At 39.5% G+C, this 12,515-nt stretch overlaps 5 protein-coding genes across 6 annotated transcripts; 1 reads left to right on the top strand and 4 right to left on the bottom strand.

Moving 5' to 3' along the window:
* Positions 1–1,576: 1,576 nt before the first annotated feature.
* Positions 1,577–2,879, bottom strand: LOC9327942. Its single transcript, XM_021014828.1, has 4 exons — positions 2,762–2,879; positions 2,446–2,573; positions 2,206–2,281; positions 1,577–1,958 (listed from the first exon to the last, which is right to left on the bottom strand). The coding sequence occupies exons 1-4, from the start codon at positions 2,817–2,819 to the stop codon at positions 1,765–1,767; spliced, it is 456 nt and encodes a 151-aa protein (XP_020870487.1). The 5' UTR covers positions 2,820–2,879; the 3' UTR covers positions 1,577–1,764.
* A 152-nt stretch (positions 2,880–3,031) lies between these two features.
* LOC9330626 (phosphoglycerate kinase 2, chloroplastic) lies at positions 3,032–5,484 on the bottom strand. Its single transcript, XM_021014824.1, has 6 exons — positions 4,889–5,484; positions 4,733–4,810; positions 4,390–4,650; positions 3,762–4,079; positions 3,479–3,637; positions 3,032–3,393 (listed from the first exon to the last, which is right to left on the bottom strand). Exons 1-6 carry the CDS (start codon positions 5,297–5,299, stop codon positions 3,184–3,186), a joined length of 1,437 nt encoding a protein of 478 aa, XP_020870483.1. The 5' UTR covers positions 5,300–5,484; the 3' UTR covers positions 3,032–3,183.
* Positions 5,485–5,659: 175 nt separating this feature from the next.
* On the top strand, positions 5,660–7,842 carry LOC9327941. Of its 2 annotated transcripts, XM_021014825.1 has the most exons (7): positions 5,661–6,124; positions 6,239–6,298; positions 6,380–6,628; positions 6,720–6,796; positions 6,916–6,992; positions 7,078–7,210; positions 7,324–7,842. In XM_021014825.1, the coding sequence occupies exons 1-7, from the start codon at positions 5,695–5,697 to the stop codon at positions 7,477–7,479; spliced, it is 1,182 nt and encodes a 393-aa protein (XP_020870484.1). In that variant the 5' UTR covers positions 5,661–5,694; the 3' UTR covers positions 7,480–7,842. The 2 variants fall into 2 exon arrangements, with proteins under 2 accessions (XP_020870485.1, XP_020870484.1); XM_021014826.1 differs by lacking the exon at positions 7,324–7,842 and having other exon boundaries at positions 5,660–6,124; positions 7,068–7,159.
* Positions 7,843–7,849: 7 nt separating this feature from the next.
* On the bottom strand, positions 7,850–9,265 carry LOC9327940 (nuclear transcription factor Y subunit C-2). The gene is made up of 2 exons (XM_021014827.1): positions 8,953–9,265; positions 7,850–8,641 (listed from the first exon to the last, which is right to left on the bottom strand). Exon 2 carries the CDS (start codon positions 8,626–8,628, stop codon positions 8,032–8,034), a length of 597 nt encoding a protein of 198 aa, XP_020870486.1. The 5' UTR covers positions 8,629–8,641; positions 8,953–9,265; the 3' UTR covers positions 7,850–8,031.
* Positions 9,266–9,277: 12 nt separating this feature from the next.
* LOC9327939 (transcription factor MYB58) lies at positions 9,278–11,595 on the bottom strand. The gene is made up of 3 exons (XM_002891831.2): positions 10,398–11,595; positions 10,191–10,320; positions 9,278–10,108 (listed from the first exon to the last, which is right to left on the bottom strand). The coding sequence occupies exons 1-3, from the start codon at positions 10,534–10,536 to the stop codon at positions 9,469–9,471; spliced, it is 909 nt and encodes a 302-aa protein (XP_002891877.1). The 5' UTR covers positions 10,537–11,595; the 3' UTR covers positions 9,278–9,468.
* Positions 11,596–12,515: the final 920 nt, after the last annotated feature.

The following is a 12,515-nucleotide window of genomic DNA, read 5'->3' as shown; positions in this document are numbered from 1 at the left end:
TTATGATGTCATACTTCTCGTGGGGAAATAGACCGTTTTTCCTGCCTCCATCATTTGAATAGTCCCAATGGTATAATCAAGTACTTGAATGAGTAATTATACTAGAGATGTTTATGAAAAAAAAAAACATGATATTTCTTAGAGTAGATTTAATTGATTATTCGGTTTAAATTACCAAAACAGGGAGACAAGCTCAAGCAATATCAAACTGTTGAATTCAAAAAACAAAACTAGAAAAAGAGAAACATAGGTGATGAAAGTTCATAAAAGTAACACATAATGAAAAAGCCCTAAAAAAGATAGAATCATTGTCGCTTCCTCAATGCATCCACGATGAGTTTGGTTGCTTCAGCCACGAACTGAGCCTGTTCCAAATACACTGTGAACTGGGTTTCTCTAACTTTCATCAACTTCACCTCCAACTCTCTTCTCTTCTCTATCTCTACTTCCGTATCCCAGATTTGAGACAAAGTAAGTTCGTCTAATCCACAACGATAGCCTGTATCTGTCTTCATGAGGGAGGCCACTTCTTTACCTAACCGAGGCTTTCTCTTTGTTTCAGAGTTATCTTGGCCTATCTCCTCAAACAGACGCTTCACAGGAACGTTTGGTTTCACATCAGGAACCTCTGTTCTAGGCTCTGGTGGTGAACCGGAACCAACCTTGTTCCGACAAGTTTCCGAGACTGTTTCCTTCGGATTCACTGCAAGAGCCTGAGACCTATCTTTTGGAGACTTTGAAGCTGAAACGGAACCAGCCTTGTTTTGACAACTATCTGAACCGGTTTTCTTCGGAATCATCTCTGGTTTTGAATCCATCTTCAGAGAAACAGGCTGAGACGTAATCTTAGCGCCTTCATCATCACTACTCGACTCTTCTTCTGAACCAGAAGAGTCCTCGTCCGACTCTTTTGAAAGACCCTTGTTCTGAAAACTTTCAGAGCCGGTTTTATCTGTGTTCAACTCTTTTGTGCTAGATTGTACCTCACCCGACTCTTCAGAGCTAGTCGAGTCTTCACTAGTCTCACTTTCAGTGTCAGAGACTATGAGTTTGTCTTCTGGTTTATGCTCACCTCTCATCGCCTTAGAAGAGAACACAGTTCGCTTCATTTCTTGTTCTCGTTCGGCTATTAGGTTTAGCGGGTACTAGTGTTTCTTAAATAGCTTATGCCTCATGAGTCCATATGTAGTATGTACTAGGGTTTCTTAGATATAGGTAGATTTCATTTTCTTAAAATGATGATAAATATCACGAAACAAATCTTTTTACATAATGGAAGATTTGAACGTGAAGATCCTTAGAATACTGTAGATATTAAGTAAAGATATTATGTGAACATAGAAAACTTCATATATTGTTCTCTCTTGCCTATTAGGTTTAATTAACTTTCTTCTGCCTCAAGAAATACTAATTTTTCTTAAAAGATTAATATAATTTTCTTAAAATGATGATAAGTATCGCCAAAATGGAAGATTTATTAGATTTGATGTATTTTCCTTTTTTGTTAAGATTACTTTTTTTTTTTTACTTTGGGTTAAAACTAAGAATAGTTTTCCTGTGTTTTATTTCCCCCAGATTTCAAGAGTTATCATATAAGTAACAACTTTGTTGAAATCAACAGTCTCTTCTCTTGAATACAACACAACGCATATCATATGTAGTCATCCCCCACTCAACGAAACAGATACAAAATGAGACTTGTAGCTGTAATAAGATTAACCAAATGTGATTCTCAACCAAAACTAATCCCATGACTCATATTTTCTATCGCCTTCTGCTCCCTCGGTAATCTTCCTCGCCCTCTTTATCCTTCAATAGACCCAAGAAGGCCAGAAAACCAAAGAAGAAGAACCCACCTGACCAGTTGCCTCCACCCCCTCCTCCACCACCTCCATCTCCATCATCTCGTGGTGGGAACCCGTCTCCTCCATCGTCTAGGCTTGGTGATTTCTCCTTAGCTGAAAACCAACACACCAGGATTCCTCTTAGACCACCTCTAAACTAGTTCAGTCAAGATAAAACACCTAAGAAGTTCTCTAGGAGTATGCAATTGACTAACACCTATCCTGACTTGTAGCTAAACCCTTTTCGTAAATTGTGGGAAATCTCAATTCATAGTTTTAGATACACATTTGGAAAGCTCTTCCTATCCCTAAATCTAAATCTAGCAGCCATTCATCAAAAGAAAGCAAAATGAGAGCTTACAGTGGACAGGAGCCTGAGTTATTGTCGGTGACTCCCGAGTGACGGTCTGTGTTTGTCCTTCGCTGCATTTCGCGTTCTGCAAGAGAGTTAACAAAGGAGAACAAAATGATCAAATCCATGATAAACATTCCTCACAACCTCTCATGTTTTACTCTTCAAACCATTTTGCAATTATAGATTAAATATAATCAATGAAGCAAAGCTCAATCCAGAGAGACATGTGAGTTCAAGATGACTTACAATGGCTGAGTGACATATCAAAAGAGATTGCCTTCTACTTCCAAGGCCTGAGCTCAATCCCAATGGAGAGACTCTATTTTGCAATTTGATTCCGCCGAGCGATCCTGAACTATGAATCCGCAGCTTTTCTATATCAAACAAAAGCTAGGTTTACACTCTTGGACCCATAATTGACGAAATCGGTACATATAATCGGTCTCAATCAACACCGAATTTTGATACCTCATAGGTTAAATCCCTAGGGATAAAAACGTAACCCAGAGCCAGATGATAAGAGACATGAAGGCGAGGTATTAGAGTGAGAAAGAAAGCGTACCGTTGTTACTATTGAAGGAGAGCGGAGAAGATTGGATAATAGACGCCGCCATAGCCATGGCTAAAGCGAGCTTCACGGGAGAGGAAGGAGAAGGAGGAGGAACTAGATAGAGATTATCATTTCAACTACGCGTATAGTTTTTTTGTCAACTTGCAGCCAATAACGAAACGCCACGTGGGAATATTTCCATCATTTTTCGTTTCGAGTACTCGTACTTTCTTTAGAGTTTATTTTGAGGAACAAACTATTCCAAGGTTAAAAGGACCAAAATAACGAAAGTCATTGGATTTTAATTTTATTTGAGACAAAAAGAGTCTCTCCTCTCTCTATGGATTGGTGGTACAACAATAACAGATTTACAACAGAAAAAGAAGAAACTCATTTAGGTCCCTTCAGGTGTAATAATAATAAAGAGAATTTTGTTAAACGGTGACTGGCGTTGCTTCATCAAGCACGACCACACCGGGAAGCACTTTGCCTTCCAAGAGCTCCAAACTGGCTCCACCACCTGTGGAGATGTGACTCATGACTCCTGCTACTCCCACTTTCTCCACTGCTGCCACCGAATCTCCTCCTCCTATTATCGTTGTCACTCCCTTTTTACTTAGCTCTGCTAGTTTATTCGCTACCGCCTGCGCCATTCAACCATGCTACATATTACTTCTAACAGTCAACTAACAGTATATAAGAGTCAGAAAATTATATGCTTCTTCTTACCTCAGTTCCTTGTGCAAACTTTTCAAACTCGAAAACCCCCATTGGTCCATTCCAAATGACTGTCTGTGTGGTATCCAGAGCTTCGTTGAAAGTTTTCACCGAGTCTGGACCGATGTCCAATCCCATCCACCCATCAGGAATGGCTGAAGCTGGCACAATCTACAACAATCACATTACACACAACATAGACGACGTCAAGTCCAGTCTTAAGAAACCAACCATTTTTCGATCTTTTTGTCAACCAAGAATGCCAAGCTTTTAGCAGTAATTATTGAAGACGGACCTTGCTGTTGGCATCAGGAGCAAACTTGTCAGCAATCACAACATCTGTTGGTAACAACAGAGAGACTCCTCTGGCCTTAGCCTTAGCAAGGAGTGATGTAGCCAATTCAAGCTTGTCTTCTTCAACAAGGGAAGAGCCAACAGAAAGACCTTGCGCCTTGTAGAATGTAAAGATCATTCCACCACCAAGCAGAAGAATGTCACATTTCTCAAGAAGAGATTCGATAACTCCAATCTTAGATGAGACCTTTGAACCTCCCACAATGGCAGCAAATGGTCTCTTTGGGTTTGAAACCGCACCCACAAGGTAGTCCAACTCCTGTGAAAAATATAAGGCAAGCTCACCGGCTTAGATAAATTTCAATTACCAACTTTTGGTAGAAGAAAACGTGGATTTGATTTCGGAAAACCTAACTATTAAATTCATAACTCAATTCAAGCCAACGGACTCCTCCAAACAGCAGTTGAGAAAACTATTGACCATTGAGTTCAGACCTCTCTCATGGAAAGACAATGATGAACAAGCAATCAATTATTTCATGATCAAGGGTCTGGTGGCATTGGTAGCAGTGGTGCTTCTAAATTCTCAATTATCAATTTAAAGAAAGAATCTTGTATCAAAATGTCACCTTTTGCAAAAGGAAACCAGCAACTGATGGCTTCAAGAACTTAGTGACTCCCTCTGTTGAAGCATGGGCTCTGTGAGCAGTCCCGAAAGCATCATTGACATAAAGGTCAGCTAGAGAAGCAAGCTTCTTAGCAAACTCAGGTTCGTTCTTCTCTTCCTCCTTGTAAAACCTCACGTTCTCAAGAAGCAAAACTCCTCCTTCAGGAAGGGAAGCCACCAAGCTTTCCACTTGTGGACCAATACAATCATCAGCTTTCACGACCTGCAGATTTACACATCAAAAGCCTCAAGATATTGCCACAACAAGATGATAGATTCAGATCCATTGAAAATCATGGTGGTACCTCAATACCAAGGAGCTCTGACAATCTGGGAACAAGAGGAGCCAAGCTGAACTTTGGAGTGACACCCTTTGGCCTTCCCTGAAAGATGCAAATCGAAATGTAAAGACTTTATGGATTTGAGTTGATTAAGAGAGATGGGTAAAGTGTGGGACATACCAAATGAGTGGAGAGGATGACCTTAGCACCATTCTCAATCAAAAACTTAATGGTGGGAATGGCGGCTCTGATTCTAGTGTCGTCAGTGATATTTTGATTGTCATCGAGAGGTACATTGAGATCAGCTCTAACAAACACCTTCTTCCCCTTCAAATCAGCAGAAGTCAGATCTCCAACACTCTTCTTCGCCATCGTAATCACTCCCCTGGTGCCCTTTCCGCGCACGGACTGGACCTTGGAGGCCACGTGGACGGAGAAACGCGAGTCAACGAAGGCGGAGAAGCCGAGGCGACGTGCGGAGACAGCGGTGGATGGAATGGGTAAGAAGGAGGCGCGGGAGGAGCGGGTAACGGCGGCGCCACCGGTGGATTTGATGATCGAAAGAGCTGCAGTTGCTGCGGTGGAAGCCATGTGAAGTCGACGGGTAGAGAGAGGGAGAGAGATAGTGAAAGTGAAAGTGAAAGTGAGAGAATAAGGAAGAAGAGTGAGAGGATTGGATGATATTACAAGTTTCTGGATTTTGTCTTATCGTTGATGAGAGGTTATCATAATTCTTTCACCTTCCTCTGCATACAATCTGGGCCACATTCACAAAGATCATGTCTTTTGATCAAAACAAAAGTTTACTTCCATATATGGTAAAGAGAAGTAAGTATTGACTCTAATAATAAATATGATTAAATTAAATGACTCATTTGCAATATTTAGATAGCTAAATGGGCTTTAGGCCCAATCAATTTCTGGCCTTCCGAATAAATACGTTTTGGATATTTTTATTTTGGACATTCCGGCGAGAACCACCTCTAATGGCTTTATCTCCGTCGTCTCCTCCATGTCTCAGATCTCTTTCGCCTTTTTCTCGCCGAATTGGTGGCTTCCTTGTTCCACGCGTACAGTCTCTAGCCTTTGGTAGCGTACGGAGGCATGAGCTGCGGAGGCCGAGCGCGCTCAGGGAATGGCGGGAGTACGAAGATGCTGTGAGGAGAAAAGATCTCGCTGGGGCTCTGAGATTCCTAAAATCTATCGAAAATGATGAAGAGCGTGATGCGGTTGAATCCATTGTCGCGGCTCCGAGAACGGCTAAGTTAAGCGGTTTGGGAGGTCTTGAATTGGAGAGGGATTGGCAAGTTTTAGATGCGTGTTTGAATGCAGATGATATGAGACTTGTTGGAAGTGCATTTAGGTTTCTTAAGGAGAGAGGTCTATTGGCAAACTTCGGCAAATTCAGCAGTATTGGTACTCTGTTTTCTCTGTTTAGATAGATGTACATAAGTAATGTTTAGCTATGTGTGCAAGCATAAGTTTGATCAATGAGTTCTGCTTATCTCTTTCTGTATCACTGTGCTGCAGTTTTGGAGGGAACAAGAGAGGTAACACCTACTGTTCTGAAGTCTGCAACTGGCTTGGAAGGTCGGTAGATCAAATTTCTCTCTTCAATTGATTACTCAGTGTGTGGCGTTGGAAACTTATTGAAGTTTCTTTATTGATTAGTGACTAAACTTTCACCAAAGAAGTGGGGACTTTCTGGTGGCTCTAGCATTGCTCTGGCTGCTTTTCTGGGTGGAGTCTCCTATCTTCTTTCTCAGGAGATTGATGTGCGGCCAAACCTTGCTGTCATTTTGGGTCTAGCTTATATGGATTCTGTTTTTCTTGGCGGTACCTGTTTAGCCCAAGTATCATGCTACTGGCCTCCACATAAGCGTAGAATCGTAGTTCACGAAGCGGGTCATCTTCTTGTTGGTAAGAAATTTGTGATCATCACGTAATTGGTATTTTTATGAAATTTCTTGGTCGTTTTGTGGCTAACAATTGCAGTTTCTTTGTCGTGCAGCATACCTCATGGGCTGCCCAATCCGTGGTGTGATATTGGATCCGATTGTTGCCATGCAAATGGGGGTTCAAGGCCAGGTATTATTCAGATGCATTGTAGTATTATACTATTCTATCTTGTCGTGCTGTGATTCTATGCTCCTTTTAGCTACATATAAAACCGAGTACTGAACTGGATTGTCATGTGTTTCCTGTAGGCTGGAACCCAATTCTGGGATCAAAAGATGGAGAGTGAGATTGCTGAGGGACGACTTAGCGGTAGCTCATTTGATAGGTGACTATTAATTAGTCAAGGTCTTCTTCTTTTGCTGTGAATTTTGTCTCATTCACAACCCTAATGGTGGTTCAGTTTCTCTTAGGTATAGCATGGTACTATTTGCTGGTATTGCAGCTGAAGCGCTAATTTATGGTGAGGCTGAGGGTGGGGAGAATGATGAAAATCTGTTCAGGAGCATCTCAGTCCTTCTGGAACCACCGTTATCCGTGGCTCAGGTCAGGACTAATGAAAATTATATATCTGATGTTACTAGTCTATGTGCTTCCACTTTTCTTGCACAAGTTTACTGATTGTTAAGCATTGCGAATCTGTGCATTTGATCATACAGATGTCGAATCAAGCCAGGTGGTCTGTTCTACAATCTTACAATCTACTCAAGTGGCACAAGGCGGCACATAGGGCCGCTGTTGAAGCTCTCCAAGTGGGAAGTCCTCTTAGCATTGTGATTAGAAGGATTGAGGAAGCTATGTCTTCAAGCAGATGACTGAAGTATCAGCGTTTTCTGTAATTTATTACTAATACGGGCAACCCATAAAAACCTCATTTGGAATGTATGGAGATGGAAGCAGATACGCTCTCGATATATAAACCACTTGACTGCAACTGGAATGGCGAGAAGGGACTTGTATCTTTGGATCCATGTTCAAGTAAGGTAAGGTTTTTATCCACTAAGGGAGATGTTGAGGAGATAGTAGCTCTCTTGCCTTATTCATCATCTGTGTTTCAAGGTGTAAAGGAATAAGAACCAAGCTTATAATAGCTTAAAGAAAATGGTTGTAAAGTAGCAATCACATGAAAGCTGTATAGTTGAATTCCTGCGAAGTAAAGTTTTGGGTATTATAGTAGACTAGTAGTTGCTTTCTAACATTCTTTGTTATTATTTGATACTGATGAGAACAGGAACTACATTGACATAGATATAGACTGTAGATCATCTGGTGACTAACATGTCATTACAGAACACAATAGAAATGTTTCCCAGCAGAGCAGAGCTACCTTACTACGATACAACCAAACAAACGAAAGGAGAAAAGTTTCAAGACTCATCATGGTGTTGCTCCTGGGGCCAGTGTTGCATCATCCCCTGTTGCTGCATGTAATAGTATGACGGAGAACCCACCACGGATGGTATGGCCCCTTTCGTCACCCCTAAACCTTCTTCTTTCAGCTCGTCCCTCGGGATTATGTCCACGAGGAAATCAAACACGTCGGTCCTGGAAATGGCAGCGGCTATGTCGTTCTTTTGCAAGGTCCTCCTCTTGTTCTCCTCGGTGTGGATCCAAGCACGTAGAGTGAGCTCCAAAATGAACATCTCACAGGCCTTGGCAAAAATCACAGGAGCCTCCGCAGAGATCATCCTCACATCTTCATCAGCTTTCATGATCTTCTTGATGCGGGCCAGCGGAAGGGTGTGGTTCTTGAAATCAGTGGTATGCTCGATCTCTTGCATTTGGTTAGCCCAGAACATCTGAAGCTGCTGCTGCTGTTGTTGCTGATGGTGGTGGTGGTGGAAGTGGTGAGCTTGTTGGAATGGCATATGAGACGCAGCATTTACTGGCCCACTCTGATAAGCATGAGGAGGTACATAATCCATCATTCCCTGCTGCTGTTGACCCTCTTCTGACGGCTCCATTGCTAAGCTAACTCTGTTAATATAAAATTGTAGATTGACAGTTAACCCAAAGTTGGGGGATTTAGAACCAAAGTCTTAAAAATTCCAGATAAAAGAAGCGCATGCATGCCCGAATTCAGCTCAGATATTCTGGTTTCAAATCCGCATTTTGGAGTCACAAACAAAGCAGAGCACGATTCACAACAGAGACCAAACAGGATAACTTTTGTTACTTTGGTTTTGTCAAAGCTAAAGGATCAAAGAAGCAAAATTTGAAGAAAAAGAAATTCGAGAGAGAAGGTTACATAGAAACAGAAAATGGAAGAAGAAAAAACAGAGACATACCAGTGAGAGTGAGATCTCGCGAAACCCTAAGAAAAATGGGTTTGGAGATGGTTAGCTTTTTATCAAGCGTTTCTGAGGATGGTGGTATCTTCCGCCCAGTCGACACGTGTCGAGAAAGTAGAAGTTTGGAGGTTATTGCCATCTGTACGCTTTTCATTGGGTATGTTGTGTTATTCCAGAAATTTCTTTAGCGGACGGTTTCGAGGGAAAAAGTTTGGGCGAAGAACACGTGACGTGCGCGTGAACAAGTCACGTGACATTTGCGCAAACCTACTTTCGACTTTCGAAGAAGCCCATTGGATCTTGTGGGCTGGGTCGGGTCAAATAGAAGAATCGAGGACGGGGAAGAGCAGAGTTGTTTAGGTGAATCTAGCCAAAAACGAACAGGCTCTCATAAAACATGCATCTTCTCAATTTCAATTATACTTTACTTTGTATAATCCATGAAATTATAGTAATTAATATACTCAACATTCAAAAGTGGAGACAACCCTGGTCATGTATATATCATTGCATTCATGGACATACTTCTCCGACGAAATTAAAATCATCAAAGTAAGTTTGGTTGTCGATGAAGTTGAACCACTCGTCGTACTCATTGTTAAGACTAGGTGTATGTGTGGTTGATTCAACCACCTGTCTCCACAAGTTGGATTCTCCGTTTGTGTCCTCAAATCCATATGGGATACGTCCTAGTTGAGGATGATCAGATGATTGCGATTTGGTTACCACCTCTTGAGTCACTCCGCATGTGGTTGAAATGTGAGATTCGTGGTAATGAAGAAGAGAGTCTAGCGGAAATAACATTTCGTTATCCTGAAGAAACTCAGAGGTTATATCATCAAAGTCATCATGGTCGAGCAGGAATTGGATCTCGTTGAGTTCATTAACCTCATGAAGCTCTGGTTTTGTGTGCATACACTCGCCTTGGGGATGTGACGAAGTAGCTGAGTCTTGGCTCTCTTTTAACCCTGAATGCATTTCTTCTTGAGCCCCGTCACAGTTCTTGTCATGATCTGCTTTTGTGCTTTGGTCATGAGTGCTAGAGATTGAGGAAGAAGATGGAGTGATTAATCGTTTCTTGAGATGAGTGTTCCACACGTTCTTGATCTCGTTGTCCGTTCTTCCGGGCAAGAAGGACGCGATCTTTGACCACCTGATCACATATATCAATTAGTCTCTACATACTATATATTGTCTTATTATAAAGAAATTAGATGAGTAGGTAGAGTACAAACTTGTTTCCAAGGGTTTGATGGTAGTGAATGATGGCATCTTCCTCCTTTTTGCTAAAGTTACCTCGCTTCACGTCCGGTCTCAGATAGTTTATCCATCTCAGTCGGCAACTCTTCCCACATCTCATCAACCCTATATATCAATCATTATTTCTCTTAGTTATCGAAAACCATTTAATATTGTCGAAACATGCATGAATAAATACTAACCAGCAAGCTTGGGAAGAGATCTCCAGTTTTGATGGCCATGTTTTTGAATAAAAGTGATGAGAGTGAGATCTTCTTGAGGGCTCCATGGCCCTCTCTTCACTTTGTTCTTGTCGCAGCATGGTGCTCTTCCTTTCCCCATTCTTAATACACTACTTTCTTCTCCCTATACCTTCACTCTATATATGCAACTGTTATGTTTTTGATTATTATCAGGAGCTCCTATATATATCATAGATATAACCTGGCCCTTTACGTCAGATGTTATATAATTATTAATTAGAGATTAGATGTTCCACTCCATTCAATAAAACTCTTCTTTTATTTGAGGCACTTCAATCACTCGTAGAGAGAGACCCAAAAGCATGGAACGTACGGAAGTGAACGGCAATGATTATTGTGATTACCCTTAAAAAAAAAAATTATATGTCCATGTACAGATTATAGTGTCCTTTAAGTATTATTGTGAAAAAAAATTATGCATGATTCATTGATGAGTTACGAAAAATATGTATAGTAGTTTGAGCATCACAAATATTTAAACAGTTTTAAAATATACCTTTCTGGATTATTCAGTTTTAATTAAAATATTTTATACAAAATGATTTTTGACTAGAGTCTAGAGTAGATTTTGATATGAGCGAGTAGAAATTGAGGCCACAAGGGGCATGCCACAAACAAAGTAACACCAATTGGAGAAATAAATAGAGTAAAAATCTTTTACTCTTAGAGCAAACACAGTGGGATAATTTTTAGAGGGGTGTGAGTAATAAAAAAATCAAAAATAAGGGAATAGTGCGTTTGGAGACTGAATCCGGCTGTGTGATAACACTCGGGTGTTATCTACACGTGTCTTCCTCAGAAACAAAGATGAATAAAGCAGCAACTTTAAGCTTGACAACGATTTCGGTTAGTCTTTTTCTTTATTTATAAACTTAACCTCTTACATTATTTTAATAATAAATTACAACTAACGCACATCCTCCCACTTATCCCATTGTGGATGCACTTGTCACATCAGTGGCTTATTGTTTATTAATCATGACACTTTTATTATTTGACATTTAGTGAAGAATAAGAATATTATAACCCTTCTCTTTAGCTTATTAATTTATTTACTCCTTTTAGAATTTCTTATAAAACTCAACTCACATCATCATCGAAGTTTAGGTTTATATATGTTTACACTTTTCTACTCTTTTTTTTTTTGCTATGATGTTTTTATACAAAGAGTAATGGAAGTTCACATTTCTATTAGTATTTAGAGAAAACTAGTATATATTATTGACTGACTTTATTATTGATATACAATTTACTAGGTGAATATCCGTACTACGTTGCGTTTTTTTTTTTTTTAATTTATATTTTATTTTATTAAATGTCATGTTTTGATAAATGTAATTTATAGTTTTCTAATCACTCACTCATGCAATTGAAATTAACGTATCAATAATTACTTTTAGTGTCAAAATACTTTTTTCTACCAATCTTCTCAACAATGTATTACTCACACAATTCGGTAACAATCTGCATACTAAACCAACCAATTTTATAGATGGTAATGTTATGACTTAGGATTATAGAAACCTTAAGAATTTGATGATAGAACTCTTGTTACTTACTCCTCACCCTCGGTGATATATTATACAGATATAGATTAAAGAGAATAACATACTCAAACCATTAACTAACCTATTGTACTATTATATACGCATATCTTGAGTTAAGATTACAACAAAATAGCGAAAAACCTCAATTAATTATGAAAATAACAATACAACAATTTTATTGAAAACAAGAAACATATAATAATAAAATAAAAATAGTAATTGAACAATTAAATGTAGACAATAAAGTGTACTTTGATTAGTTGTTAAAAAAATATGTGTGTGTGTGTTTTTTGTTTTTTTTTTGATAAAAGTTTCTTGAATAGTGCTATATACTTTGATGTTGATAAATGTGTATATACGAAGTGTATATAGAAAATATGATTTAAGTGTTTATTATTGTAGTGTGGATTTTATCATCACTATAGGCAATGATCTGTATAATATGTGAGACATAATTAAAAGGATTTTGTGCAAAAAATCTTCACAGTTACCAATTTTTGCAACTTTACCA

The sequence above is a fragment of the Arabidopsis lyrata genome, assembly GCF_000004255.2.
Source record: "Arabidopsis lyrata subsp. lyrata unplaced genomic scaffold ARALYscaffold_1, whole genome shotgun sequence".
Classification (NCBI taxonomy): domain Eukaryota; kingdom Viridiplantae; phylum Streptophyta; class Magnoliopsida; order Brassicales; family Brassicaceae; genus Arabidopsis; species Arabidopsis lyrata.
The sequence above is the reverse complement of the archived record's forward strand: the minus strand, read 5'-3'. Positions and strand labels throughout refer to the sequence as shown.

Coding starts and splice junctions, on each gene's coding strand:
- LOC9327942 (XM_021014828.1), bottom strand. CDS start 2,819: ATGGCTATGGCGGCGTCTATTATCCAATCTTCTCCGCTCTCCTTCAAT. Junction 2,574..2,761: donor CTCCTTCAATAGTAACAACG/GTACGCTTTCTT, acceptor TGTTTGATATAG/AAAAGCTGCGGATTCATAGT. Junction 2,282..2,445: donor TGATATGTCACTCAGCCATT/GTAAGTCATCTT, acceptor ACTCTCTTGCAG/AACGCGAAATGCAGCGAAGG.
- LOC9330626 (XM_021014824.1), bottom strand. CDS start 5,299: ATGGCTTCCACCGCAGCAACTGCAGCTCTTTCGATCATCAAATCCACC. Junction 4,651..4,732: donor CAGAGCTCCTTGGTATTGAG/GTACCACCATGA, acceptor GTAAATCTGCAG/GTCGTGAAAGCTGATGATTG. Junction 3,638..3,761: donor CTCCTGATGCCAACAGCAAG/GTCCGTCTTCAA, acceptor TGATTGTTGTAG/ATTGTGCCAGCTTCAGCCAT.
- LOC9327941 (XM_021014825.1), top strand. CDS start 5,695: ATGGCTTTATCTCCGTCGTCTCCTCCATGTCTCAGATCTCTTTCGCCT. Junction 6,797..6,915: donor AAATGGGGGTTCAAGGCCAG/GTATTATTCAGA, acceptor TGTTTCCTGTAG/GCTGGAACCCAATTCTGGGA. Junction 6,993..7,077: donor AGCGGTAGCTCATTTGATAG/GTGACTATTAAT, acceptor AGTTTCTCTTAG/GTATAGCATGGTACTATTTG.
- LOC9327940 (XM_021014827.1), bottom strand. CDS start 8,628: ATGGAGCCGTCAGAAGAGGGTCAACAGCAGCAGGGAATGATGGATTAT.
- LOC9327939 (XM_002891831.2), bottom strand. CDS start 10,536: ATGGGGAAAGGAAGAGCACCATGCTGCGACAAGAACAAAGTGAAGAGA. Junction 10,321..10,397: donor ATCTCTTCCCAAGCTTGCTG/GTTAGTATTTAT, acceptor ATTGATATATAG/GGTTGATGAGATGTGGGAAG. Junction 10,109..10,190: donor CATCAAACCCTTGGAAACAA/GTTTGTACTCTA, acceptor ATATGTGATCAG/GTGGTCAAAGATCGCGTCCT.